The sequence below is a fragment of the Canis aureus genome, chromosome 26, assembly GCF_053574225.1.
Source record: "Canis aureus isolate CA01 chromosome 26, VMU_Caureus_v.1.0, whole genome shotgun sequence".
Taxonomy (NCBI): Eukaryota; Metazoa; Chordata; class Mammalia; order Carnivora; family Canidae; genus Canis; species Canis aureus.
This window is the reverse complement of record NC_135636.1, coordinates 42,116,343-42,143,688: the sequence shown is the minus strand read 5'-3', so window position 1 is coordinate 42,143,688 and position 27,346 is coordinate 42,116,343. Positions and strand designations below refer to the sequence as shown.

General features: G+C 53.6%; 2 protein-coding genes across 3 annotated transcripts; one reads left to right on the top strand and one right to left on the bottom strand.

The window, feature by feature from the left end:
• Positions 1-1,672: 1,672 nt before the first annotated feature.
• Positions 1,673-2,671, bottom strand: LOC144298746 (uncharacterized). The gene is made up of 2 exons (XM_077874056.1): positions 2,052-2,671; positions 1,673-1,906 (listed from the first exon to the last, which is right to left on the bottom strand). Exons 1-2 carry the CDS (start codon positions 2,669-2,671, stop codon positions 1,888-1,890), a joined length of 639 nt encoding a protein of 212 aa, XP_077730182.1. The 3' UTR covers positions 1,673-1,887.
• A 22-nt stretch (positions 2,672-2,693) lies between these two features.
• On the top strand, positions 2,694-26,198 carry PEDS1 (plasmanylethanolamine desaturase 1). 2 transcript variants are annotated; one of them, XM_077873541.1, is made up of 6 exons: positions 2,694-2,885; positions 10,617-10,736; positions 19,767-19,858; positions 20,998-21,142; positions 22,478-22,690; positions 24,700-26,198. In XM_077873541.1, exons 1-6 carry the CDS (start codon positions 2,762-2,764, stop codon positions 24,819-24,821), a joined length of 816 nt encoding a protein of 271 aa, XP_077729667.1. In that variant the 5' UTR covers positions 2,694-2,761; the 3' UTR covers positions 24,822-26,198. The 2 variants fall into 2 exon arrangements, with proteins under 2 accessions (XP_077729667.1, XP_077729668.1); XM_077873542.1 differs by lacking the exon at positions 2,694-2,885 and adding an exon at positions 5,970-6,101.
• Positions 26,199-27,346: the final 1,148 nt, after the last annotated feature.

Here is a 27,346-nt window from a genome sequence, read left to right as displayed (position 1 = left end):
AACACACAGGGAGGTGATGAATGTTTCTGCAGTGTCTCCTGCCTGCCAGGTACTCTACCTCTTATTGTGCTCACTGTGAGCCTTACTAAAGCCTATGAAGCATTATCTTTCCATTTAATGAAGGAAAATGGACCTACATTAGCTTAGAAACAGAGCTGTGAGAGTTTCAAAGGCTGGGCTCCTTCCATTGCCCATCACTGCCTTTGACCTTAGCCCCGCCCACTCATCCCCATCTCAGGCAGGTGATTCCCACCTCTTCTCTCCTTCCTGGCCTTTCTCTAACTTGGTGATCAAAAGCACATGTCATTTTCTAGGCCAGAAAGACAACTTGATGCTCCCTCAACATCTCTGCTTGGAACATCCAGCATGCACCTCACATGCAATATGCCCAAAACAGAACTCCTGGTCTCCCCCCTCCCCAACATGCTCCCCAGCTCAGTCAACAGCACCTCCATCCTCCCAGTGGCTCAGGCCAGGGACCTGGGAGTCATCCTGGACTTCAATTTCCCTCACCCCCACATCTCCTCGACTAGCAAATGCAGGCCACTTCACCTTCAAAACACATCCAGAATCAACCATTTCTCCCACGTCCATGATCACCCTCATCTGACCCTCCATCCGCTCCTTCCTGGGCTATCGCAGTCACCTCCTCCTACTGTCCTTCCTCTGCACAGTCCCTGAATCCATTCCCTGCAGGCAGCCAGGGAGACCCTATTAAAATGTAAAGCCCAGGTTACTGTACAACTCTTTGCCAGAACTGCCCAACAGAACCTTCTGTGAGGATGTACGTGTTCTACAGCTGTATTGTCCAATTCATTTGCCACCTACCACATGGGACTACTGAAATGTCCTTAGTGGAACTGAAGGACTTATAATTTTTTAAAGATTTTGTTTATTTATTCATGAGAGACACACAGAGAGAGGCAGAGACACAGGCAGAGGGAGAAGCAGACTCCCTGTGGGGAGCCTGATGTAGGGCCCAATCCCAGGACCCTGGGATCATTACCCGAACTAAAGCCAGATGCTCAACTGAGCCACCCAGGTACCCCCAAAGGACTGAATCTTTAATCTTACTTAAATAGCCATACTCTGTTGGGAAGACTATGGAAAACAAGCACTCTCGAACACAGCTGTGGGAATATAAATTAGCATGTGATTCTAATCCCAGTATCCACCTACCTCACGGTGGTTTGTCTGTTATCTTCCCAAATGACAAAGGCAGTTAACGTTTATTCCAGCGACCCCACTTCGAGTGTGGCCTCTTGATCTACCTTCACATGCAACCGTGACATTACATAGAATGTTCACAACATCCAAAGACAGGAAACAATGCAAATGTCCATTCAATAGGCAACTGCAAAAAGTGAAAACACAACAAACTGAGAAATAAGACTTGCAAATCATGTATCTCATAAGAGGCCAGTGTCCAGAATACATAAGGAATTCTTACAGGGGTGCCTGGTGGCTCAGTGGGTTAAGTGTCTGCCTTCCGCTCAGGTCATGATCTCAGGGTCCTGTGATCAACCCTGCTAAGGGCTCCAGGCTCAGTGGGGAGTCAGCTTCTCCCTCTTCCTCTGCCCACCCCCCAGGTGCTCTCTCTCTCTCTCTCTTAAGTGAATAAAATCTTTTTTAAAAAGAACTCTTACAAAAAAAACAAAAAGAACTCTTACAATTCAACAATAAAAAGACAATCCAATTTTTAAATGGAAAAAAGATTTGAATGAAAGCATTGGGCTGCGCCGTAATTCAGTCAGCAAGCGTTTTACTGAGCTTCTACTCGGTGCCCTATGCTGACCCAGCCACGGGGATTCGGCTGTTTTTGAACAAAGCGAGTCCGGGTCCTCGGGAGCTGGTGGTTTTCTGGTGGGTGACACATGAACTGCAAGTTCACTGCCCGTGACAAGCGCTGTGAAGACAAAACGGGATGATGTCACAGTGACCGGAGGAGGGGGCAGCTTGGAGCAGGGAAGTCAGGAGGGCCCCTGAGGACACCGCGGGCAGAGGCTGCTGCTGGCTCTTGGCCCGGCGCCTCACGGATACGAAGCGCTCACCAAATCTCACAGCGACGCTCAAGGTCCTCGTCACCAGTGTAGTGTCCTCTCCCTCGGGAGGGCGGGAGGTCCTGGGGGTCGGGCTCGGCACGCTCCACACCAGCCGGCGCACAGTAGGTGTACGCACGGCCCTCGGCACCTCTGCACGCGGGGGCTGGGGGAGCTCGCCCGGGGACCGCGGACCCAGCCGGCAAGCGCCCTGCGAAGTGCCCACCGCGCGCCGGCTCCCTGGCCCGCGCCCGGCGCCCTCCACTCGCGCCCGGGGCGCACAGGAGGCGCTTGACAGTGCGCGCCGAAGAGCCGCCCGTGTCTGGGTCCGGCGGCGCAGCACCTCGGCCCATTGCACAGGCCGGCACACCGAGCGCGAGGTGGGCGGGGCCGGGGCCCGGGCCGGGGCCCGCCGGGGGCCGCCCGCCGCGGGGAGGGCCGCGCCGCCGCCCCGCGCTTCCGTGCCCAGCTGCGCCCAGCTGCGCTCCTGCCCCCCGAGCGCCGCGGTTGGCTGCGGCTCGGCGGCCGCTGATTGGCCATCGCGACCCCGGCGCGGCCTCCGATTGGCTGTGACGCGCGGCCGGGCGAGGCCCCCGCCCGCGCCGCCGCCGCGCCCAGCGCTGAGCGGTCATTGGGCGGCGTGATCTCGCCGCGGTGCCGCGGCCCTGCCGCCGCCGCCGCCGCCGCTAGCAGAGCGCACCGGGCGGGCCCGGCGAGCGGCCATGGCGGGCGCCGAGGACGGGCCAGGTCAGCAGCCGGAGCTCGACGAGGATGAGGCGGCGTATTGCCGGCGCTGGGGCGCGCAGCACGCCGGGGCCCGCGAGCTGGCCGCGCTCTACTCTCCAGGTAAGACCTCCGGGCCCCCCCCCGGCCCCCGCTCCGGGCCTGCAGCCACCAGCCCGGGCTGCGGACAGCGACCCCGGGTCCCCCGATCTGAACCCCAGCCTCGGCTTCTCAACTTGTAAATAGCGCCCCCAAGTCCGGGGACCCCACCCCAGCGCCCCGTCCAAGCTCGAGCCGGAGCCCCAGCCACGGGGCTTTCTGGACGCACAGACAATCCCTATATCAGGGAACTGCCATATCAGCTCCCCGGGCCACGTACGGAGCTCCCATGGCACCCCCGGATCCGGATCCTAGCCTCAGAGCATCTGCGGCTGCAAAGAGAGCCCCTGGACTTAGGGACCCCCATCCAGGACCCTGTCCGAGCTGGAGGCAGCCCGTCAGCTACATGCACGCTCCCCCCTCCCCCCACGGCCTCTTAAAAGTCACATTCCATCCCAGGTCTCCCCGGTCCGGAATTCACAACCTAGGGCCCCATCTGTGCCCCAGCCAGGGCCCTGGGCAGCAAACAGTGACCTCACTCCCCCCCCCCAAAATCTGAGCACACCAGCCTCCCTGCTCTAGGAACCCCAACTCAAGGATCCCCTCGGCTACCTAGCGCCCCAAACGCCGCCCTTCCCCCAAGTCCCATTCTAGTTGTAGCTTCGGTGGCCACAGACCACCCCCTCCCCCAGCAGAGAGGAGCCTCATCTCTCACTCTATTCGGGAATCCCGATCGGTGAGGGCACTGTAAATCTTCCAGTTTAAGCTCCTCCCATATGCAAGCCCCAAGTCCAGCCCTTACTCCTTTCCCATTGCATATATTAGCCCCCTCCATTAGGACTTGGGGCCAGAGCCCCCCTCATTCTCCAAACCAGACCACAGTTTAGAGACCCTTACCCCCGTTCTGCCCTCAGACCATGATTCTTGGCTCCTTCGTGCTGTGCCTACTATTTATGCTCCAGCAAACACCAGCTTCCCCACGCCTCTCTGACTAACAGTAGGGCCCAAGGGATCTCAATGCCTGGGCCCTCTGCCCCCAGGGGTTAAGGAAGTGCCGTTGAGAACTCCAGAGTCAGGTGACTGGAAGCTGCACAAGGCCCCTCTGCCTGGATGTCACCATCACATCAAGCTTTGTTTGTCAAATATTCTGACATCTTTCCTTATGCCGGGGGGACAGCCACCATACACAGCCCTTGGCCTGGAGTGGCCATGGGTTCACTGTCACCAGTGAGGCTTTCTACGCTGGCCAAGGTTTGCATACCATCTCTGCCATCACTGGATGTGTGACCTTGGACCATTTGCTTTCTTGTTGAATCTTAAGTCACCAGAGGCCTTTCTGGATTTGTAATTCTATGCTCTGGGTGTTATTATTTTCTTAAAAAAGACTTGGGCACCTAGCCCATGATGCTATGGTTTCTTTAGCCTATTCCCAAAACACCTAGCCTATGGACTTAAAACCTCCTACACTCCCTGGGACAGGCGGGACTTGGCATCCTGACTGCTTTTTGCTGCGTGACCTGGGCCAAGCCACTTTCCTTCTCTGCACCTCAGTTTTCTCACCTCTCACATGGGCATAAAGTAAAGTTTACCTGTTCCTTAGTGTTTTGGGGAAGAGGAAACGAGTTCATCCACTTTGTTGCAGTGCCTGGCATATAGTAGGCACTCTGTATTGCTGACCCAATTGTCTGGTGTTTCCCTTGAGTCTTGGAGTAAGCTTTTCACCTCTCTGGTCCTCAGACTCACCACCTGAGGTTCCCAGACTGAAGAGTAAGAATTCAAAGGCCTCCTCCTTTGGTGTCCAGCTCTGCCCACCTGGGTAAACCTTACCCATTTTTAACCAATCATACTCAGTCCTTCTAAGCTCCCCCAGGAGACTCCCCTTTCTTCATTCCACCATGATTGCATAGTGGTTCTGATTTCCCCAAATACCCTTCACCCTCTGAAGAACAGCCACGCAGGGATCTGAGGCTGCAGACAGCCTCCTGGATGCCCCAAGCGTTCAGTAAAGGCCTTACTTCTCTTGACTTGGGGCTGAGAGGAGGCCAGGAGGTGAGGAGTAAAGAGTGGAGAAGCAGGAGGTTGGCCAGACTGATTTCTTCAAATTTCATAGGTCTCCCTTCCCCTGTCTCTCTTGCTCTCCTGTGTGGCCTTGCTGAAGCGCCTGGACCTCTCTGGACCCAACTTATGAAATGAGGAACCAGGCTCAATACATATGGAGCACCATCGTCATAGTCCCTGTTCTAGGCCCTGAGAGCAAAGCAGTGAATAAGACAGGAAAAAAAAAAAAAAAAACAGCTGGCATCTTACTAAACCCAGTAAATAAAGAAAATAGCTCACATGCCCAGTGGTGGCAAGCATTATGGAGCAAACACATAGCAGGAAAGGAGGAAGTGAAATGTTGCTGGAACAGTAACTTATTAGAGAGGGAACAGTTAGGGCCTCACTGAGTGAGTAATATTTGAACATAGATGTGAAGGGAGGGAGACCTGAAGATATTTCAGGAAGGATTGATTGCCCCAGACCAGGGACCCAGCAAGTGCAAAGGCCCTGAGGTGGGAGCATGCCCGGAGTGTTTGTAGAACACCAAAGAGTCCCATGGGCTGGAGAAAAATGAGCAAGGGGAGAGTAGGAGAAGCTTCTGGGTTCCAGGACTGAATTCTTGATATTCTTGGGGCCAGATGTGGATTGGCACCGTGACAGTTGGCAGCAATAACAAGGCAGTTAACATAGTTGACATTTACCAAGCACTGCCTGTGCTGTACATTCTCTTCAGATGCTCTCCTTTAATCTTCACTGCAGCTGTCTGAGGTGTCCCCTCAGTATTAACCCCATTGTCCCCACCCTGGCACCCGGAGTCTTCTCAGAGCCCAGCCCCTCCGTGTGTTCTTCCTCATGCTTGTCCTGTGTGAGATCAAGCTTGTATCTGCCCCTCCCAGAGGGTAGAGCAGTGAGGCCAGAGGCTGCCCTCGTGTGATTCGCCTGGCACTTCATGAACACCCTGTCCGTCTCGAAGACATTTCCCAAGGCAGAGCAGAGTAGGCCCTTGCGCACACACAGCCGGTTAGCAGCAGAGCCAGAACCAGAACACTGGCGGAAGGAGGGGGATGTTCCAGGTTCCGTGTTCTTGGTCTTCACTGTGGAAGTGAGGCAGCCGTGGGTGGGTGTGCCAGAGGGGACCAATGTTCCAGGTCACTAGAGGGCCGGTGATAGAGAGAGCAGGCCTGGTGTCTGCAGGAAGCTGTGAGTAGCCTGATGGGCGCGGCACCGGGTGGTGGCACCAGCGAGGGCCACCAAGGGGGGTGGCCTCGGCCCATCCCTGGGGCCTGTGGGTCCCAGGAAGCCACGGAGGGTCCCACAGTCCACCGCACTCCGGGTTTGGGGTTTGCAGCCTGCCCCATGCCAGGATCTGTGAAGGACCTGGGGCGCTTGGTAGGCCTCTTGGGCCACCCCCGGGGTAAGACTGGCCTCTAGCTTCCCTGCGGGTACCAGCTGACACCTTGCAATGTGCATGCGCCCGGGGCTCTGGGGGTGGCTCCAGGGAATCACTGGGGCCGGCTGTCCAAACCACCCTGGCTTGACTACGGGCACCTCTGGCCCCAGGGGACACAAGGATCTCTTAGCTTGGGGTCAGGGGAAAGTCCCTCAAAGTGGGCCCGACTGAAGCCAGAGACATGGGCCCCTTCCCTGGCCAGGCCTGGTCCCTGCCATTCCGGGCCGAGCTTTGTCCCTGTCTCCCACAGTCTCGTTCTTTTTCCACTTCTTTGTCTGTCCTCTCCGGCCATGCTCTTTGTCTTTTTTCTTTGTCTCCCTATAATCTCTTCGTGTCTCTGTTTTTCTCTCTTCCGGTCTCTCCATTTCTCATTTCTTCATGTCTCTGATTCCTGTTCTCTGTCTCTGATTATCTGTGTGTCTCTCTTCCTCTGTCTTCCTCTGGTTCCTGCCTTCTCTCCACTCCCGATGCCGGGAGCCATCAAAAGTACAGGTTATTCAGGGCTTGCCGGACCGAAACATGAAGAGGTGGGCCTGATGCCAGCCCTTGGCCGCTGTGGCCTACCCCCAGGAAAGCAAAGATGGCCGAGGCCTGGCGCCTGGCCTCCCTGACTCCTCCCAGCCCTCCACAACCACCGCACACAAGCCTGATCTCCCCAGGCCAGCAGGCATTCACTGCCATAACTCAGAGCCCAGATCATGGACCCAGGCCAGGCTGGGGGCCAGCTCCGGAAAACAAGGCCCAGCGCTCTGCCAGAGGTGGCCCGAGTGCTTGTGTCCTTCTCTCCCCCAGGCCTTAGTCTGCCCATCTGTAAAGTGACACCACTGAGACCATCTGACCCAGCAGACCCTGCCAGGCTGACTGTCCGTGCTGTGACTTTGGACCAGTCATTTCATCTCTCAGGCCTAGTCTCTCCCTCTGAAGGACAGGACAGATGGTCCCCAGCCCACGGTGTCTGGCAGGGGCTGGCTCAGCTCATCCCTGGCTTTATTCCTGGCCTACAGTAGATGCTCCACCAGAGACGTTGGGGGCCCCAGGGATGGGCCGAGTCCACCCCTGTTGGTGGCCCTCGCTGGTGCCACCACCCGGTGCAGCGCCCATCAGGCTACTCACACCTTCCCGCAGACACCAGGCCCACTCTGTCACCAGCCCTCCAGACAGATGCTCTAGTGAAACTCCAGATGCTTACTTCGTACCTGGCCTACAGTAGATGCTCACTTATTATACATGGATTTTTTATGGATCAAAGTTGAAGCACTTGGTCTGGGAAGGATCCAGATTCCAGAGGCCAACGACAGAAAGCATTTAGATGGGAAACTATTCCAATTTAGGGGACATTCTCCAAGACACGGGGAGAGAGTTGGGGGCTCTTTAGAACCAGGACACCTCAGAACATCCAGGCTAATGTGTCCCATTGACAAGCCCAGCATCCAAACCCAGCTCTTCATTTTCACCCACTGAGCCTCAATTTCCCCACCTGGGGAGTGAGATCATATAGCTCATCCCTGGAAGGATTGAGACTTAAATGAGGGACTGTGCTTCCAGCTCAAAAATGCAGATGACTGCAGGGCTGCCCCAAAGGTAGCCACCCAATAGGAGGTCGCAGGGGAAGTTGGGGACTCGGCTGAACCAGGAGCTCTCGCCCCATCCGGTGGGGGCAGGCAGCCACTGCTGCTCAGGCCTGGGGTGCCCAGAGCCTTCTCAAGGGAAGCAAGAAATTAGGAATTGTGTGTGTGTGTGTGTGTGTGTGTGTGTGTGTGTGTGTTTAAGCTGAGAGCAAAATGTGCCGGGAGCTGATCTGCGGCATCTCTGCTGTGGGCTGTACCCCGCACCCCACTGTGCTAGGCCTTGGTGTGTGTCACCCCCACATATTGCTGGCTCTGCAGGCTAGGGGTCAGGCAGGCAGGCTGGCTTGAAGAATCACTTTTCCTTACCCCCCTACCTGTACCCTGCAGACTTCTGCTTCTGGGTCCTACGTCCGGGCCACAAACAGGAACCAGAAAGGGGAAGGCCGCGCTGGGCCAGATTACAGTGACCCCAGGTAGGGGACGCTGGAGCAACAGGGTCACGTGAACCAAGAGAAACAGCCACTGACCAAGAAGTGGGATGCAACAGGTTCTAGGCTCGCTGCTGCTGCTGTGTGACTGCTGCTGGGGCCCTTGCCCTTGCTGGACCTCAGTGTCCTCATCTGTGCAAAAGAGGGCCAAGGGTAGACAGCCCTGAACATGCCCCTTCTCCCCTCTGACCCTCGGTCTTTCATATGGCAAAGGGAAGACAGCTGTTCTGATTCCAGCCCAGGGCACAGTATGATAGCATGGCTATCATGATAGCATGTGTACGTCCTGGCTACGGCCCTTCCTTCTGAGGTGCTTTGGTGAGGGGCACCCAGAGACAAAGCCTGGCAGTTGTCCTCTAAGATGATGTTCAGGAATTTGTTCATTCTGTGGGCATTTATTGAGCACCAGCTGTGTGCCAGGGCCCTGGTAAACAAGCCAGACGTGGTCCTGGGCCTCCTGTGAGTTCACATTTGGGTAGGGGCAGATAGATATCATAGGGGCAGTGACAATCCCTCATGACGGGCCCCATGTTGGGCGAGTCCTAAGAGGAGGCATCATGGATGGCCTCCTGGAGGTGGAGGTTCCAGGCTGAGATCTGTAAGGGCATTGCCAGAGACACTCCAGGTGAGAATGGAGTGAAGGAAACCGAGAGGACAGACACAGGAGGAACCCTCTCCATTTGCCACGTCCCCTTCGGTGGTTAATCACACGTAAGGACCTGCCTGGCCATAGGATCCTAGTGTGTCGCTGGCTAGCTCTGCAGCCTTAGGTTACTTACTTGCTTGGGACTACTCTGACCCGCCGATCTCTCGTCTGCAAAAAGGCATCGCCTCAGCAGATACCTGGCACATAGCAAGTGCTCAGTAGATGTTAAACACTAATGATAAGGAAATTATTATCATTAAAGGTCTTCCATGCCCTTGGGACCAGCTGCCTGGGAAAACATCCCCAGGGGCCCTGTAGCACATTCTGTGTCACCCACGCAATGTTTTCCTTCCCTTTCATTTTTTTTAAGTGTTAATTTACAATTACAAGAAAAGATTTTTGATAGAGGAGTACATTCACAAATATTAAATTCCAAGGGGAGGAAGTAAAAGCCAGTCTTGACTAGATAGCTTTTTCCTTTCTTACATAAATGGCTGCTGTTAGCGCTTTGCTTTTTTGCACTTACCTGTATGTCCTGGACATCCTCCATGTGCACATATAAACAGCTGCCCAGGCTTTTTTTTTTTCTTCCTGGCTGCAGAGATGCCGTGGACCAAATTAATTTGGCTGATCCCCCAGGCGTTGGATGCTTCCGTTTTTTCCAGTGTAGATACCCCAAAAGACACCTCAAACAGAGCTGCAGTGAGTGAATCAGCTTGTCTGAGCTCACATGCCTTTTAAAAATATGTGGCAGGAGATTTAAAAAGATTTCACACCCATGCCCAGATTTCTAGCTTCTCTTGGGAATGAGAAGCTTGAGCACCCTGGGCCTATACTCCCACCTGGCAGGAAGATGCTGGTGAGTGACCGTCCTTCCAAAGGGCTTGTGCTGCATCGCATGGCTCCCCACCCAGCTCACCTTACTCCACATCACCTGCCTGGCCCCCGGAGGCTTTGGGAGTTTGCAAACCTTCATCTGCACTGCCTCTTCTTTCCAGTGTCATGTTCCTTGACCCCCTGCTTCTGGCAGGAGCCCTAGAAGTAGTCATCAAGGCCCATTTCTCCTAAATCCCTGACTCGCTGGAGCCCTGCTTGCTGAAAGTTGGGCAGGATCTGTTCCTCTGGGGTTAAAAAGTGTTGGTAGCCTCCACCTCCAAATAACTACATACAAAAGGGGACAAGTGATGCCACCATGTCAGTTTAAAAAAAAGAAAGCACTCATTAAAGTTCCCTTGGGTGTCCCTGGAGTGAACCCACAAGAGCCCAGAAGACAAGTTCTGGTCCCGCCTGTCAAAGAATTAGCGTACGTAAGGCAAGCTTCATGGACCAGTGTCTTGGGCAGACTCCTCCCCTTCTTTGGGCTTCAGTGACATGATCTGTGAAATGGGTAGGCTGAAGCCTTTTCTACATGGCAGTCCCAGCGTTCAGCCTGTGGTTAGCACTTCAGACTCACTGAACACGGCGGAAGAGCTCGTCCTGGTCCAGCTCTGCCTGGCTTTGGTCCTCAGCCCCTTGGCCTTCGCCACCAGCCCTGCACTCACCTCTGGCCTCCTGTCCCCACAGGCAAGCGCTTCCAGGAGTGGTGCTGTGTGGTTTTGTGCTTTGGCCTCATTGCCCACAACGTGGCTCATCTCCTGCTGCTGGCCCGCTGGGAGCACACGCCCCTCGTCATGCTGGGTGTCGGTAAGTGCCTGTGGACCCTCTGCCTGCCTCGGTTTCCCCTGGGGTCAGGGACCTCCCTGGTGTCTGTGCCACCCTGATGGCAACTTGCACACATGTGTAATGGTGTGTGGCTGTGTGTGTGCATGCGTGTGCATGCGTCTCTGTGCACGTGTGAATCAAGTACATGCTGTGGGAACCCCGCCTCTGGTCCAGTGATGCCTCTCTTCTTCCTCTCACTTGGGCCAAAACCCTGGACATCATCCTCAGTTCCTTTTTCTTCTGTTCTACATCCAGACTCTCAGCAGGTGCCCTTGGCACTACTTTCAAAATGCACCCAGAATCCAAACATTACTCTCCACCTCGACTGTCCTCACTCTGGTCCGGCCACTGACTTCTCCTGCCCAGACTCTCGTGGGAGCCTCTTCCCTGGTCCCCACCTTCCCTTTGCCCCCACTGTCCATTCTTCGCTGGTAGCCAGAAGGATCCCATTAGATCCTTGATGAGGTCACACTATACCCCCATTCTCTGTATACATAGAATAAAACACCAACTCCTCGGTACAGCCTGGCCTCGGTTCCTCCTCAGACCTCATCTCCCTTCCCATCCTCTGGGGCCTCCACTCCCTCCACGCTGGCCTCTTCATTATGTCTCCACCATGTACTGTTAGACACACTCATATTTCAGGGCCTTTGCACATGCTGTTCCTGTGCCTGGAACTCTCTTCCCACAGATACCTGCCCAGTTCACTTCCTCATCCAGGTCTCTACTTAGAGGTCACCTCCTCAGGGAAGCTCTCCCTGATGACCCCTCAAAAATGGCAGCCCTGCCACGTACCATCGCCTCAGCATACTCTGCTATACAATATATTTCTTTGCTCAGTATCTCTCCCTCCACTCAAATCTCAGATCCCTGAGAGTAGGCATGCTTTGTATTCACTGCTGCAGCCCCAGCCCCAAGCACGAGGCCTGGCACACAGTAGGTACTCAATTAATGTTTATTGAATCAGAGTGAATGAATGAGCAAGCTGTAACTACAGTACCCGCTGAGTGTTTCCCATTGGTCAGTCCTCCCCCATCCACAGCCAGGGAGGTGGGTGCTACACTGGTAATCATTTTCCAGATGAGCAAACTGAGGCTAATAGAAGGGCCAGCCAGTGTCCACCTCAAGCCAGAAGCACAACATAGTTCTTCATTCAGCATCTCCACTCCCAGGTCCCAGGGTGACTCCTTTTCTTCCTGTCCACGCACCAGCCTCCCCTCTGCCCTCGAACTCAGGCACTCATCACCTCCTCTGGCCCCAGGCTCCCAGGAGGAGGGGGCAGCTGTGCCCTTGGTCTGTCCGCCTGGGCCTCCCTAAGTGTTCAGCTCCCACAATCTCATTAAAAGCACTCTGGCCGCCTAAGCCAATAGTGCTCAGGCTGGCTAATAGAGCCATCTGGGTCTGCAGTGGGGTGGGCCTGTGCGGGGGGGGGGGGGGGGGGGGGGGGGGCCGGGCCAGCTGGAGGAGAGGGAGTTAACCCATCCGATGCTGGGGAGCCTGGGCCCCATCTGAGGAGCCACATGTGCCCCCTCGCCCAGGCCTGAGCGGGTCCCCACCTGCAGTGTCTCTGCCTCAGAGCATCACATTCAAGGGCAGGAATGCGACCAGCCTGAGCCCTGTTCCCCCATCTGGGGGTGGTTACCGGCAACCCCTGGGTTCAGGTCCCAGCTCCACAAGCTCATGGCTTGTGGGGCCAAGGTTGTTGAGTTCCTCAGCCTTGTTTTTACACCTCTACAAATTGAGGCTGATTGTGAGGGCAAAATACAGGTGTGTGTAGCAGCTGAGGGGCCAGTGACCAAGTAGAGGTGGGGAGGAGGCCCCACCTGACGTGTGCCGCTCTGCTTCACCATGTTTCCCAAGTGCCTGCTATGCACCAAGCCACACGTTGGACACTTGTAACTCCTAGTGTCAACCTAGTGAGGAGGTTTTGATCACTATCCCCTGAGAGGCCGAGACACTTGCCCGTTGGCCCTCCCTGGTGCAGCAGCAGAGTCTGGAATCATACATCCAGACCTGCCAGCTCTCGAGCCAGACTCTCCCAGCAGGGCCCCATACAGTCTCCAGTTAGCACTGCTAGGAGACTATGTCAGAGCTCAAGTGGGTGTTGTGTGACCCAGGAGGATGGGTGTCCCAGGCAGGTCACCACCTTCCTGCCCTGGTCGAGATTCGAGCTTCCAGTCCCTGGCTCAGGAACCCTCTAGTTGTCCAGTCACGGCGTGTGACACCACTTCCCCCATCCCACACCTCTGCCTCTGAGCTGATAAGAGCAGACAATCTCCTGATAGTGGTATTTGCACAGTCCCTAATCGATTTAAGTAGCCACCCTGATTTGTGTGTTAACACGCAGGAGGCCAGGCACCGTGCCAGTCTGCAGAGCCTACCTCTAGCCAGGCACTATCTCCCCAGAGGTTCCGGTGCCCCTGGCAGGCCCTGGAAACCAGGGGAGGCGGAAGCATGAAAAGGTGCCCAGTTAATAAACACGGACAGATGATGCAATGCTGGCAAGCAAAATCAAGATAAGCGAACAGGCAGGAAAGAGTGAAGAGGTCAGGGAAGGCTCTTCTGGAAAAGTGAAGAAGGTGAGAGAAGAGGCCAAGCAGATGTGTGGGGGAGGGGCAGCAGGGAACAGCAGGTACAGAGGCCCAGAGGCTGGCGTGTGCCCAGTGAACAGCCGGGAAGCCAGTGTGGCTGGAGCAGATTGATCAAAGGGGGTTGGGGGGCCTGGGGGGCTCAGTCAATTAAGTGTCTGCCTTCTGCTCAGGTCATGCTCCCAGGGTCTTGGGATCGAGCTCCATATCTGGCTCCTTGCTTGGCAGGGAGCCTGCCTCTCCCTCTCCTGCTCTCCCTGCATGTATGTGCTGTCTCTCTCTCTGTCAAATAAAAAATTTTTTAAAGTTTTTTTTTTTTTTTTAAAGAAGATTGATCAAAGGAAATAGCCGGTGGCAGCTCGAGAGGCAGTCCGAGAGGGGCGCAGCCTCTGCAGGACTGTGGTCTGGACTTGGGGTTTTGTTCTACAGTCCATGAGGGGGCCACTGGTGAGCTTCCTGCAGGGAGCTGCAGGCGGGGAAGGAAGGGGGCAGGGAGGACCAGAGAGGCTATGAGGATGGTGGCCCAGACCCGGTAAGGCGGTGGAGGTGGTGAAAAATCATTAGATTCTCGGTGAGCTGTGTGAGGCAGGCAGCCAGAGTATCCCATCAGGTCAGCTGTGGAGGTGAGAGAGGGCCTGTCAGTGGCACCTCTCAGGCTTTGATGCAAGGGGTGAGGTGGCCACTAACTGAGGTGGGAAGAGGTGGCTTGAGGGGGGATGCTTGAGCTGCCTGCCTGGGAGCCAGGGCGAGGTACCGTACCGAGCAGGAAATTGGAAATCTGAGTCTGGAGTCCAGGGAAGGCAGCTAGAGATAGAAATCTGGGAGTGTTCACAGTAGAAGAGGTATTTGAAGCTCAGATGCTGACGGAGCGCCCCCAGGGGCTGAGTGCAAGTTCAGAAGAGGCCACAGGCCCCTCTGCCTCCATGCTGGCCGGGAGGAAGGACCGCCAAGGGGTTGGGCGGGGTTGCAGAGGGCAGGAAGAGAATGTGTCCCCAGAAGACGTGGGGGTCAACTGGGAGTGGTCCCTGAGCAGACCAGCAGGATGGGGCAGCGAGGGGACCACTGGATTTGGCCACATGGAGGCCATCAGTGACCTTGACAAGGGCAGTGTTGTGGTCAAGGAAGGTGTGAAGAAGTAAGTGTGCCTGGGAGCCTTGGCTATTTGCTGTACTTGAGGAAAGTGCCTGTGAGTTAAGTTGACACTCAAGGAGTCCGTAGGAATTTTCTGGCAGACTGGTAGAGGGGAGGGTGTTCCAGACTAGGGAGCCCAGGGAATGCAAAGACTGGCGATGAGGATAGAGGTCACATGGCCTCAGGTCAGGTGAGGAGTCAAGCTGAAAGCTGGTAAAAGGTGGTAAAGCCAGGATTTGGCCCAGACCCCCATGGAGCAGCCTTCAGCAGATAGCTCCTGTCTTAGCTGCTCTCGGAATGGGAGGGGCCTTGGAATGGGAGGGGGCTAACAAGTCACAGCTGGGTGACCTATGGCCAGATGAAGGCCCCAGGGCGCCCAAGGACTATGTCAAGGTCACTGGTGGGTTACGGTAGCCTGGAGTGAGTTATTTACTGTCCCGTACCCTGTTCCAGTGTCCCGCACATGGGGTGCCCCCAGGATGAGCCCAGCCCCAGCTGCTGCCACCTGCCCTGGGACAAAGACGCCCTGTGTGCTAGCCTCTGCCACCCCCCACCCCCACCCCCCACCCCCCCCCACCCCCCCGCCATGAAAGCCTCCTCAGGCAGCAGGCCAGGAGTCCTGGAGTCACTGCTCTAGAAACAGCTGCTTACAGAGGCCCAGGGATCACAGAGCCCAAGGAGGGGGGTGCTCCTTCTCTCCAAAAATAATTCTTGACATCTGTTCAAAGCACATATCCCTCCCTGTTCGGCAGCCTGCTAAGGCCAGGTGCTGGTCATTTGACAGATGATGGGACTGAGGCCTGGGGAGGGGGGTGATAGTTAAACTACTAACTGGAGCTCCCCCTGGGAGCACTCACTGTGTACCAGGGACTGACTTTATTAACCAGTTTATTAACCAGTTGTAAGGTAAGTGCTGTTAACATCCCCATTTCTCAAACCTGGACACAAAGGCTTGGTGTCAACGTGAACCAGCCTCACCATGGTCCCCAGCCCCACTTGCCAGCAGCCACGGCTGCCCTCACCATCTGAGTCTCATTCCTCCTCTGGAAAGTCGGCATATATGGGGACCCATCACTAGGGATGTGAAATAAGGTGATGCAGTTTTTCAAAAAGAGACTTTATTTACAGAAAACAAGCAGATAGTTCAGCGATTTCCCATCATATGTCCCCTGCCCCCACTTTCCCGTATTGTTAACGTCTTATATTTTACACTAGTGTCATACATTTGTTACAATCAATGAATGCACTGATATGGATACATTATTATAAATTAAAGTCCATAGTTTCTTCAGATTTCCTTAGTTTCTACCTAACATGTCCTTTTAATGCTCCCAGATCCCATCTAGGATCCCACTCACATTTATTTATCATGTTCCTTTAGGCTCCTCTTGGCTGTGACAGTTTCTCAGACTTTCCTTGTTTTTGGTGACCTTGACAATTTTGAGGAACCCTGGTATTTCATAGGATGCCCCTCTCTGGGAATTTGCCTGGGGTTGTTTTTTTTCTTCTTCTTCTTTTCTTTTCATTTTTTTTTCCCCAAAGATTTTTTAATTTATTAGAGAGAGAGAGCACAAACAAGGGGGAAGAACAGAAGGAAAGGGAGAAGCAGACTCACCACTGAGCAGGGAGCCAGAAATGGGGCTCAATCCCAGGACCCTGAGATCATGACCTGAGCCAAAATCAAGAGTCGGGCGCTTGAGCAACAGAGGCACCTAGGTGCTCCTTTCTGGTGCTTTTTTTTTTTTTTTTTTAAGATTGTATTTATTTTATTCATGAGACACAGAAAGAGAAGCAGGTTCCCTGGAGGGAGCCCAATGTGGGACTCGATCCCTGGACTCCAGGATCACGCCCTGAGCTGAAGGCAGGCACTAAACCACTAAGCCACCCAGGGATCCCTCTGGTGCTTTTCATAGACCACATTCTGTTTTGGGGAGAGGAAGAGCTCAGAGGTAAAATACCATTTCCATCACATCGTAGCTAGCGAATGTACTATCAACATGACTTAGACTGTGATGTTGACCTTGACCACTTGGCCCACGGAGTGTTTGTCAGCTTTCCCCACTGTAAAGTTACCCTCCTCCTCTTTCCATACAGTATCTTCCCTGGAAGGAAGTCATTGTGAAGAGTCCATATTTAAGGCATGGGAGTTATGTTCCCCAATAATGCATTTTTAACACCTTTTAACACCATGTGCCTGGCACATGGGAAGTGCTCCGTAACTGTTAACCACTATCATACATATTGTTTTTATTATCATTCTTGTCATCTACCAGGATTAACTGCTTAGGACGATTAAGGAGATAAGATGTGTAACCGGCTTAGGAATGGCCGTGGTACAGTTTAGGGATTAAGAGAGATAAAACATTTAAGGTGCTGGCACAAGGTCTGTTACCTTTAAGTGCTCAATAAATGTTGAGTGAGAACAAATAAATAGCTGTCATCTTTACCCAAAGGAAATGCAAGCATATGTCTGCCTACAGACTTGTGTGTGAATGTTCACAGTGGCTTGACTCCTAGCAGCTGCACCTGGAAACCACCCAGACATCCAACAGCTAAATTGATAAACACACCGTGGTACATCCAGACAATGGAATACTGCTCAGCAATAAAAAGGATATGCCATGATGGAGATAAAGCAGGGAGATGCTACCAAGAGCATCTGCCTGAGAGGATGGATGTGCCAGGGGTTTTGGGTGATGTTTGCCCTGAGCTGAGGAGGAGCTGGCCACTCAAGGATCTTCAGGGAGGGATAGAGTGCCAGGTAGAGGAACAGCAAGTGCAGAAGACGCCCCTTGGCTTGGGGCGTCTGGCTGGCTCACCAGTAAAGCAACTGCCTTAGTTGAGCTCAGGTCATGATCCCAGGGTCTTGGGATTGAGCCTTCCATTCGGGCTCCGTGCTTAGCAGGAAGGCTGCTTCTCCCTCTCCTTCTGCCCCTCCCCCCTGCTTGTGCTCTCTCGCTCACTCTCTAATAAATAAAATCTTTTTTTTTTTTTTTTTTTTTTAGTTTTCATCCATTTATTTGAGAGATATGACTGAGTAGGGAATAAGATTCTGGGATCATGACCTGAGCCAAAGGCAGTCACTTAACTGACTGAGGCACCCATAAATAAAATCGTCTCCCCTGTTCCCCTAGCCCAGGTCCACTCTTCTAGCACTGTCACCGAGGGGCAGGACTCCCAGCCTGGTTAGCATCCAGGGGTTTTTTCTGCAGCCTACACAGTGTCCCAAGGCCCTGGTCCCCTGTCACCAAGGAGCTGAGGACCCCAGCAGAACACAAAGAATCCTTAAATGGCCCCAGCTGGGCCTCAGAAGATTTCACAGGGAGAAACAATCTGTGCAGGAGAAGGGAAAGGGTTTGCCTCAAGTCCTGGGACTCAGAAAACTGCACTCGAAACTGCTTTTGTAACCTGCATGGTTCACAGCCTGCCCCCACCCCATCCTATCACTCTGCCCTAGTGGACAGTGAGCTCAGTGTCTGCTGCATCTCTGGCTCTAGAGTTTGGCACCCAGTAGTCCTCACAGAATGTTGCTTGATTGACAAAATGACCCCAGAACAACAATAATACTGTGTACTGAGTGTTTGCTATGTGCCAAGCACTGTACTCAGTGGTTTACATTGATTAATTCAAGGAGTATTTATTGAATGCCTACTAAGTACCAGGAACTGGGATGCAGCCATAAACAAAAGATTAAAACCCCTGCCTTTGTGGAGCTGACACTCTTGAGTGGGGAGATCATGAGCAAACAAAAGTGAAGCCCGCTGCCTGTGCACCAGGATAGGTGCTTTGGAGAAAAAGAAAGACAGGAGACAGGAAATGCTGGAAGATGGGGGTGGTTTTAATTTTAGATCAGGTGTTCCCAGCAGATGTTTGAGCAAAGACCTGGAGGAAGTGAAGGAGTGAGCTGTGCTACATCTGGGGAAAGAATATTCTGGGCAGAGGGAACAGCAGATGCAGAGAGAGAGATGCAGAGGTGTGTGAGGGTGTACAGGGGAAAGGGAATAAGCCAGAAGGGCTGAGATGGCAGTGAGCAGGGGGACTGATGCCAGATAGCACTGGGGTGTTACCTTGCACAGGTAGCTGGCCACTCTGCCTCAGTTTCTCCACTGTACAGGGGTGGTGGTGCATCCTGCTGTGTTAGATTTGGACCTCCAGGCAGGTTAAGAGCCAGACTGTGCCACTTGCCATCTTTGTGGCCTCTGCCCTAGTCACCTCTGTTCTCCAGGCTTCCTATTTCCACCGCTATAAGGGGAGCATGAGGACGGTCCCAACTTGGAACAAACTGAAAATCCACTGAGCTCAAGTGTGGAAAGCACTTGTGTCTAGCACTGAAACTGCTCAATAAATGGCAGCTGCTTCCTGTAGCTGTTTCCCGTAATCACCATTCCCATCTACCTAGAAGAAATTAGGGCACAGAGAGGTTAAGTATTATGCCCAACGTCACACAGCTAGTGAGAGACACCTAGGATTTAAGTCCAGATCTAACAGCTCTCAGCCTCTGTCTTATACTGACCCCCTCAAGTGAGTGAATGGTGTTGGGGTCTTTGAGGGAACCTCAGCCCAGTTCAGAATACATTGGGAAAGTCAAGAAGGAAAAGGCTGCCAGAAACCAAATCATGACATTTATTGTGATAAAAGCTAGGTCGGGGCATGCCTGGATGGCTCCGCAGTTGAGTGTCTACCTTCGGCTCAGGCTGTGATCCTGGGGTCCTGGATCTAGTTCCACATTGGGCTCCTGGCAAGGAACCTGCTTCTCCCTCTGCCTATGTCTCTGCCTCTCTCTGTGTGTCTCTCATGAATAAATAAATAAAATCTTAAAAAAAAAAAAAAAAAAAAAGCTAGGTCAGGGAGGAAAGCTCCTGTCTGCACCAGAGGTATTTCCCAACACCAGACCCCGGAAGGACATTTCCATCTAGTCACTGGCATCAAGAGCGAGCTTCCCTCTGTGGAGTGCTTGGGGGCCAGAGAGAAGGGCACGGTCAGCTCCTAATGGGGAAAAGCTGAGTTGGTCTGTGCATGCCCAGTTTATTTCCTCCAGACCCACCGAACAGATGAGTCCCCACAAATCCCCTGGACAGAGCAAGTAGAGGGACAGGAGTGTTGTGCCTCAGGTTCCATTCACAGGGAAGCAAGCAACCCAGGTAGAGAAGGGACACCCCCACCTCCCATAACAAGTGAGTGAGTGAGCCAGCCAGCAGGCGAGGGAAGGCAGACGCCCTGCCTCGGGGTGGAGGGTGAGCAGGACCGCCCCCTCTGGGTCCCCCAGCCCCACCTCACCCTCTCTTGTCCACAGTTGCAGGCGCTCTCATTGTTGACTTCTTGTCTGGCCTGGTGCACTGGGGAGCTGACACTTGGGGCTCCGTGGAGCTGCCCATCGTGGGGAAGGTGCGTATGCTGACCCAGGCCTGCAGTCCAGCAGGAGCTTGGGCTGGCTCACCTCGGGTGAGCTCCCGTCCTCTCCGAGCTTCCTGCTGCCCTGTGCGAAAGAGGGAAACCATTGTTCCAGTCTGATGTCATCTCCCACCCCATCCGGGACCCAAACAGTCTAGAAAACCCCCTGGGACTTTCTGGACGCAAAAGCATCAGGCATGGGATAATCCGAAAGCTTTGAAGCCCTTGAACTTGGGGGCGACGCCTTGTTCTCCTTTGCCAGCCCTGCTGCGCCTCACTGTGCGCTTGAATCACACTTTACCTTCTGTCAGACTTCTTGGGAGGTGACAGAAAGCCCAGTACAAGCTGGCTCACCCAAACCCAGGTACTGGTTCATGAAACTGGAAAATTCAGAAGTAGAGCAGAGGTGAAGTGCGGCGGCGTCCGGCAGCACACATAGTCATACCACGTTCTCCTGACTCCCTCTGGTCTCTCTCCGTGTCTCCGTCTGCTTTCCTCTCTGTTGGCTCCACTGTCACGTAGGCTTCTCCTTCACCGTCCTGCCAGGTCGGCCCTGGCAGTGGAGAGCCAGCTCTCCTTTCCCACGGTGAGAGCCAAAGTCCCATGGCGCTCTCCCATTGGCCCGGCTCGGGTCATGTGCCCATCCCTGCCAGCCACTGGGGCAGAGAGAGGGCCTGATTGGCCCAGCCAGAGTCACGTGCTCACTTTAAACTAGCAGGAGGCGGTCCGCCCCAGAGGAACAACCTGTACCTACAGAAGAGGAAGAGGGGGGAGGCTGTTCCCAGGAGGGGTGGGGCACTGGGGAGAAAGAGAGAAGGCCCCATGCCACTGTGCAGGGCGTCTGCGGCTGTGTTAGGGTGGAGTGGGTCTCCAACTCCCCTCACACCCCTGATGGGGGGACTGCGGCCCCAAGTGGGGCAGTAGTATCCCGAGGTCCCCACCAAGTCATTTCGACTGGCTTCTGCTAGAGCTGCTTAGACTGGACCCTGAAGCCCCGTGGGCTCTGCATCAGTAGCCTGGTGGCTTCTGTCATCCCAGAGGCCGGGAGGCGGTGGAGAGAGGCTGGCCACACAGGCTGACTGGGCCGATGTATCCCTTCTCCTCCCCCACCCCCTACCCCTGCCCTCACCCAGGCTTTTATTCGACCCTTCCGGGAGCATCACATTGACCCCACAGCCATTACACGACATGACTTCATCGAAACCAACGGGGACAACTGCCTGGTGACGCTGCTGCCTCTGCTAAACATGGCCTACAAGTTCCGCACCCAGAGCCCTGGTGAGTGTGCCCACTGGTGGTGGGCTGCAAGGGGTCTGTGGGGGCAGAGTCCCCTCACAACGTCATAAAAAATGTTTTAGTTATCAACATGTAAAATTGGGCCACTTGACATAAAAATCTGTGCTCCCAGCTTCTCTTGAACCATCCAATCTGGCCATCCCAGGCCCTTGTTCCTATTTGGCTTCACTGGGCGGGAGCGGAGCTGCAGCCACCACCTTTAGGCAGTCCCCAATGCTCCCTGCTGCCCTGCACCTGGACCACCTTGTGCATCTGCATTACCTGCCTGGCCCTGAGGGCTGCTGGCTTGGCTGCCCTGGCTCAGGAGGAAGAATGCCGGCTGTGAACTCAGGAAGCTCTGAGTTCTGATCTCTGCCCTCCCTATCTTGGAGAAAAAGCAAGTCATTTCACCTCTGTGAGCCTCAGTTACCTTATCTGTCAAGTGGGCAGAAGATGGAGGATATGCACTTCTTCTGTACCAGGTCTTATTCTAACAACTTGACACCTCATTGATCCTGAAAGGAGCCCCGCTCTGGTTAGATGTGATGAGTTTCTGTGGTATCATGGGTGCTGCAGTACCCACCTATATCCTCTCACTCAGGTATGCACCCATCCCCTAGCTGCCGTGAGTGGTGGCTGCCAACTACTCCCAGCTGTCCCCTCTGAGAACTGCCAGAGCAGGTTCCACCTCTCCCCTTGGGATAAGCCCAAAGCCTAAGCCCAAAGTGAGAGGGAAAGTCTACAGAAGACCAGGCCTCTTACCTCTGGGTGGGATCAACTCTGTAGACCCACTAACCCTCCAGAGCTGCCCCCTGGATCAGGCTGAGACAAGACTCCCCCCAACCCCATCATTGCTTAGTTCTCCCACTGCTTCCCTCACTCCCTGAGATGTTTTACTGAACAGAGGATGCGCCCCCCCCCCCCATTCTCCCACGGATAAATTATGAGCACATGAACCCTTGTCTCAGGCTCTGCTTCTAGGGAACCCAAAGACTTACTCCCATTTTACCGATGATGAAGTTGAGACTCAAAGAGGCAGAGGCACTGACCCAAGCTCATATAGCCAAGAAGTGTTAGAGCACAGACCTGAACCCTGCTCTGCCTGACTCCAGAGCCAACATTTATAACTATTTCTTATGCTTACTCCATTATCTGCACACTGCACAGAAGAGAAGACTGAGGCCCAGAAAGGAGTCTGAACTTGCCTAAGACCATGGGGGAGGGTGGAAGGAGGCCTGGGATCTGCCCAGGAACAAGTGGTGAGGGCCAGGCCTGCGGAGGCCCTGCCCTGTGACAACTTTGTGGCCCTGTGGGCACCACCCTCTCCCCACCCTGCAGAAGCCCTGGAGCAGCTGTACCCCTGGGAGTGCTTCGTCTTTTGCCTGATCATCTTCGGCACCTTCACCAACCAAATCCACAAGTGGTCACACACGTACTTTGGGCTGCCACGCTGGGTCACCCTCCTGCAGGACTGGCATATCATCCTGCCACGCAAACACCACCGCATCCACCATGTCTCTCCCCACGAGACCTACTTCTGCATCACCACAGGTTCGGCTACAGGGTGGCGTGGAACAGGCTGTCCCCACCTCCAGCTGTAGCTCCATCCTCAGGGTCATAGGGCAGAGGTCACAGTAGGAGGTCATGTAATCCTTGCCCTGCAAGAACATGCCCTTACAATACTCGTGGACCTACTATGTGTCAGGCATTCTCCTAGGTGCTGAGGACACAGCAGTACAAGGGAGACAACCTTTCCCACTCCCACTGCCCACATCACGGAGTTATGATTCCACCCACCCATCCAGCAGATGTTTTTTGAGCACCTACTGTGTGCCATGCACAGTCCTGGGCTTAGGACACAGCACTCAACAAACAGGCACAGATCTCTGCCTTTGTGGCATTCCCACTCTAATAGGGGACATTCCAGACAATACATGAGTAGTACATTTAACAATGCTAACTGCTGTGGAGCAAATGAGAGCAGAGGGTAGAAGGAAAAGGGGGGAGACTTTGCCCTTGAGATAAGGTGGTCACCAAAGGCCTCACTGAGAAGGTGACATGTGGACTGAGGGAGAAGGTAATGCAGATCTGAAGGAAGAACCCTCCAGGCAACGGGAACAGCAGGTGCGAAGTCCCTGAAGGAGGAACACACGTGCCTGGTTGGTTTGAGGAACAGCAAGGAGGTTAGTGTGGCTGGAGTGAAGGGCATTAGGGGCAGAGTAGAGGGGAGATGACAAAGTCAAGATGTGAGAAATGTTATAGGGGACAAAGCAGGGTGAAGGGCAGAGAGTCCTGGAGTGGGAAGGCAGGAGTCACTGTTCATATAAGGAAGTCAGAAATCTAAAAAAAGAAAAGTGAAGGAGGCGCCCCATAGCCAAGTAAGGAAAGACCAGTTCAGACAAAGGGAACAGCAAGTGCAGAGGCCCCGAGGCAGGAACATGCCTGGTGTGACTGAGGAACTCTAAGGAGACCCACATGCCATTGGCAGTTAACGAACCAGTACCAAAAGTAAATGGAGGTTTTCCGGGGCCAGCTGGCATGAAAATTAAGTGTAGCAGAGGTGCCGACGACACTGACAGCAAGCTAGTCCAGCTTGTCCAACTGGCCTCTCTTCCACAGGGGCCTTTCGGGGTCTCAGACCTCGCTGGATGTCCTTTTTCTCCCCCAAGGAATGGGGCTGCAGCCGCCTCCTTACAGACCACCTCCCCAGGGCCAGGGTGTGAATAGCATGACGGCAGATGCAAATTGCTCGGCATGTAATATATACTTGATGAGTTACTGCCCCTGGTTTTTACAGGGGACAGAACTGAGAACCACAACAAATATTTTTTTTGTATGTCCTAAAGTCATGTTCTTTGAGGGCAGGTGGAGGGATGCGAATTTAGGCTGTTGAGGAGCTCAGCTAACTAACTGCTCAGCCAGGCCAAGGGTCAATCCTAGTTTGGCCACCCACTCATTGGGAGACTCCCATCCAAGCCTGTCTTCACCTCTGGAAAGTGGGACTCATAGTACCTACCTCATGATTTGGGGGAAAAGCTGTAACAGAGGAAAGAAGATTGTAAGCAATGTTAGTGAGCATCTACTATGTGCCGCAAGATCAACAGTAGAAAAACATGGGTTTGGTTGGGTGGAGCAGGACATTCTAGTTGGGCATTGGGGAGAAAAACTAACACAAAACAGGAAAGTGGTGGATTAATGAGAATGGTTACAGGTCATCATAAAGGTTATAATGAAACAAAAGTGAGTGATGGGGTCAAGGAAGGCTTCCTGGAAGAGGTGGCAGGTGAGCCCAATGATAAGAAATGCTGCCACCACGCCTGATGCATAGTAAGCCCTTGGTGGGAAAGTGAGTGAGTTAGGGTATGGAGACATGTGTGAACAGCCCCTAAGCCCATGGGTGGGAGGGCCCCATTCCCAGATCCTCAGTCCACCCTTGTCCCCTGCCCCATACAGACATACGTACCTGGTTGCTCCTGCCCCCAGCCAAGCCAGAACTTTCCTTCCATCTCCTCTATTACTGCTCTCCCATTCAACCCTCCGATGCCCTGTTTTTACTGCAGGCTGGCTCAACTACCCCCTGGAGAAGATAGGCTTCTGGCGACGCCTAGAGGACCTCATCCAGGGCCTGACTGGCGAGAAGCCTCGGGCAGATGACATGAAATGGGCCCAGAAGATCAAATAACTCCTCCGAGCCTGCCACCTTATTGCCAACCTTCCCCAGCCCCTGTACCCCCAAACCGAAGCCATCTGCCAAATTCCAGCCTCCTTGTGCTGGCCCCCTCCAGATGGAGAGGACGCCTCCTGGGCTGGGCCCGGGCACCCCCAGCCCACCCCCTCGTGACACAGAATACTTGAGCCACTGATTTTTTCATTTCCTCTTTTTCATTTTCTTTCCTGGGCCCCTTCCCAGCCACCTGAGCTGCTCTGTCTCCAAGCCTGACTGCAGAAAAAGGAGCCCCGCTGTGCCAGCCCTTCCTTGGGTAGAGGGGAAACTCACCCACTCCCTGCACCCCTACAGCCCACCCCTACCCCTTCCTCACCGGGCAGCCCTTCAGCGTGGCTGGCGTTGGGACCACTGAGTCGTCTTAGCTGTCTCTCCTTGCTTGCCCCCAGTGGTTGAGGAGCTCCCAGGCATACCGGAGTGTCCCTGGAGCATTGCCCTGCCATGGCCCTGTGAACTGACCCTGAAGGCCTGGATGGCTGGACAGCCCCAGGCACCACCTGCATCCTAACCTGTTCACCCAAGAATGGCAAAGTGCAGCAAGGGTCTGAGGGCAGCCGGCCAGAAGAGGCAGGAATCCCCCTCCCCAAGCCCGGACCCCCTCTCTCCTCCACCTCCCCATCTGCCCATGTGATTCCAGCCAGAGCTGATATCTCTAATCAGAGGACGTCTTCACAGAGTGCAGCCCCTGCAAAGGGTCGTGGTCATTTGGAAGGGGACATGGTGTCCCCTCTGGCTAGGGGAATGTCAGAGAAGGAAGAATGGGGCTTTTTTTTTTTTTTTTTTGGTTTTTTTTTTTTTTTTTAAAGGTGCTTGCTTGTTTAATGTAAATAATAGAAAGCCTTAATATCTTTTCTGTAACACGGAGTAATATTTTAATGTCATGTTTTGGATGTACATAATATATTTATAACAAAGCAGCAAGAGTCTACTTAACCTTGGCTGCCTGGTGTTTCCTGGTTGGCTGGTTGGGGGGTGGTTAAAGATCCTAGAGGATAAGGCCCCACCCCTACCCCATTCCTAGCTCCTCTCCTCCAGCCTTAGGCTCAAATGGGAGCTTTGTCACCTGAGACAGTGAATTAACGTTGCCGTCTGCTCCAAACACTTTTGGAGGGGACCCACAACTGGATGAGGAATGGTCTTCCTGCAGGAGATCATGATAGAGTGATGAAGGCAAATCCCTATTAGTGTATTCCTTCAGCAAATGTTACTGGCACCTGGTGTGTGCCAGGCTCCAACCTGGACATTGGGCACTGCAGTGAACAGACAGACAAAGACTTACCCTGGCGGAGCTGACCTCCTGAAGAGAGACAATAAATATAAATAAATGCACATGTACATTCAGATGGTGATTTGTAAAGAAGGTAAAAAATAATCACATTGGAAAAGCAGGGTGGTCAGGGAGGGTCTCTCTGAGAAGGGACATTTGACCTGAGACCCGTGGGAGGAGATGGAGCCAGCTGTGGGGAAGAGACCAGCAGACTGGACAGTAAATGCAAAGGCCCTGAGGCAGGAACAAGTCTGAGGTTAAAAGACAGTGGGGCTGAACTGAAGAACAGGGGAAAGTGGATGATATGGTTGGAAAATTAGAGGCTTGTTACAGGCTGAGGAAGTTGGGAGACACTGGACATTTTAGACAAATGAGTATGTTGTTCATTTATTCATTGAACAAGAAATTCTAGGGCACCTCCCATGTGCTGAATTTCCCATGAGATTCAGTAGTGAACATACAGACATTACAATCAATATCTAGTCTGGGCTAGATAGTTTCTGCAATACTAGCAAAAAGGGGGGGACAGAGAAATGATAAAATACTCTTTAGAGTGGTCACAGATAAAGCTTTTGTAAAAATGTGACCCATGACTTAATTTTCCTTAAAGTTTGCCCACCACTAGATTTGTAACTGTCCGAGGGGACCACAAAAGGGGAATTAGAGTTCAATTCGTAAGTGACAGAAAATGATAGCTTAAGTAAAAATAGCCAGAATGATTTAACTCCTATAACTGAAGAGTTGAGAGGAGGTGGCTGTGACTTAAGATTTGGCAGGACCCAGGGGTTCACATGATTCACCAGACCCTGGTCAGTCTAGTTCCGCTTTTCCCTGAGTTGAGACCTGACATTGGACAAGCTCTGCAATCTCAGTGGAAAAAGTTTCCCCTGCCTGTGGTTGCAGCAAATGCCCAAGGCAGGCTTCTCACTGGGACAAATTGGGTCTCGTGGTGGTGAATGGCTCTGGCTGGCCGGGTTTGAAACACACCAACCTGGAGTTTTAGGGGTGGGAATGATACTTCCCAAGCCACAGGACTGAGAGGAAGGAGAGATGGTTTGTTCCCAAAAAGAAAAAGTAAGGTGTTGTCAAAGAAGTCTACAACAGATGGGACAGACAGCCAAACTTCAGAAGGATCAGATAAGCAGCCTTGGAGCTACAGAGGTTGGGTTCCTGCTCATTGGCCCTGGTGGCGAGATTTTTTTTTCCAGGCCTCCCA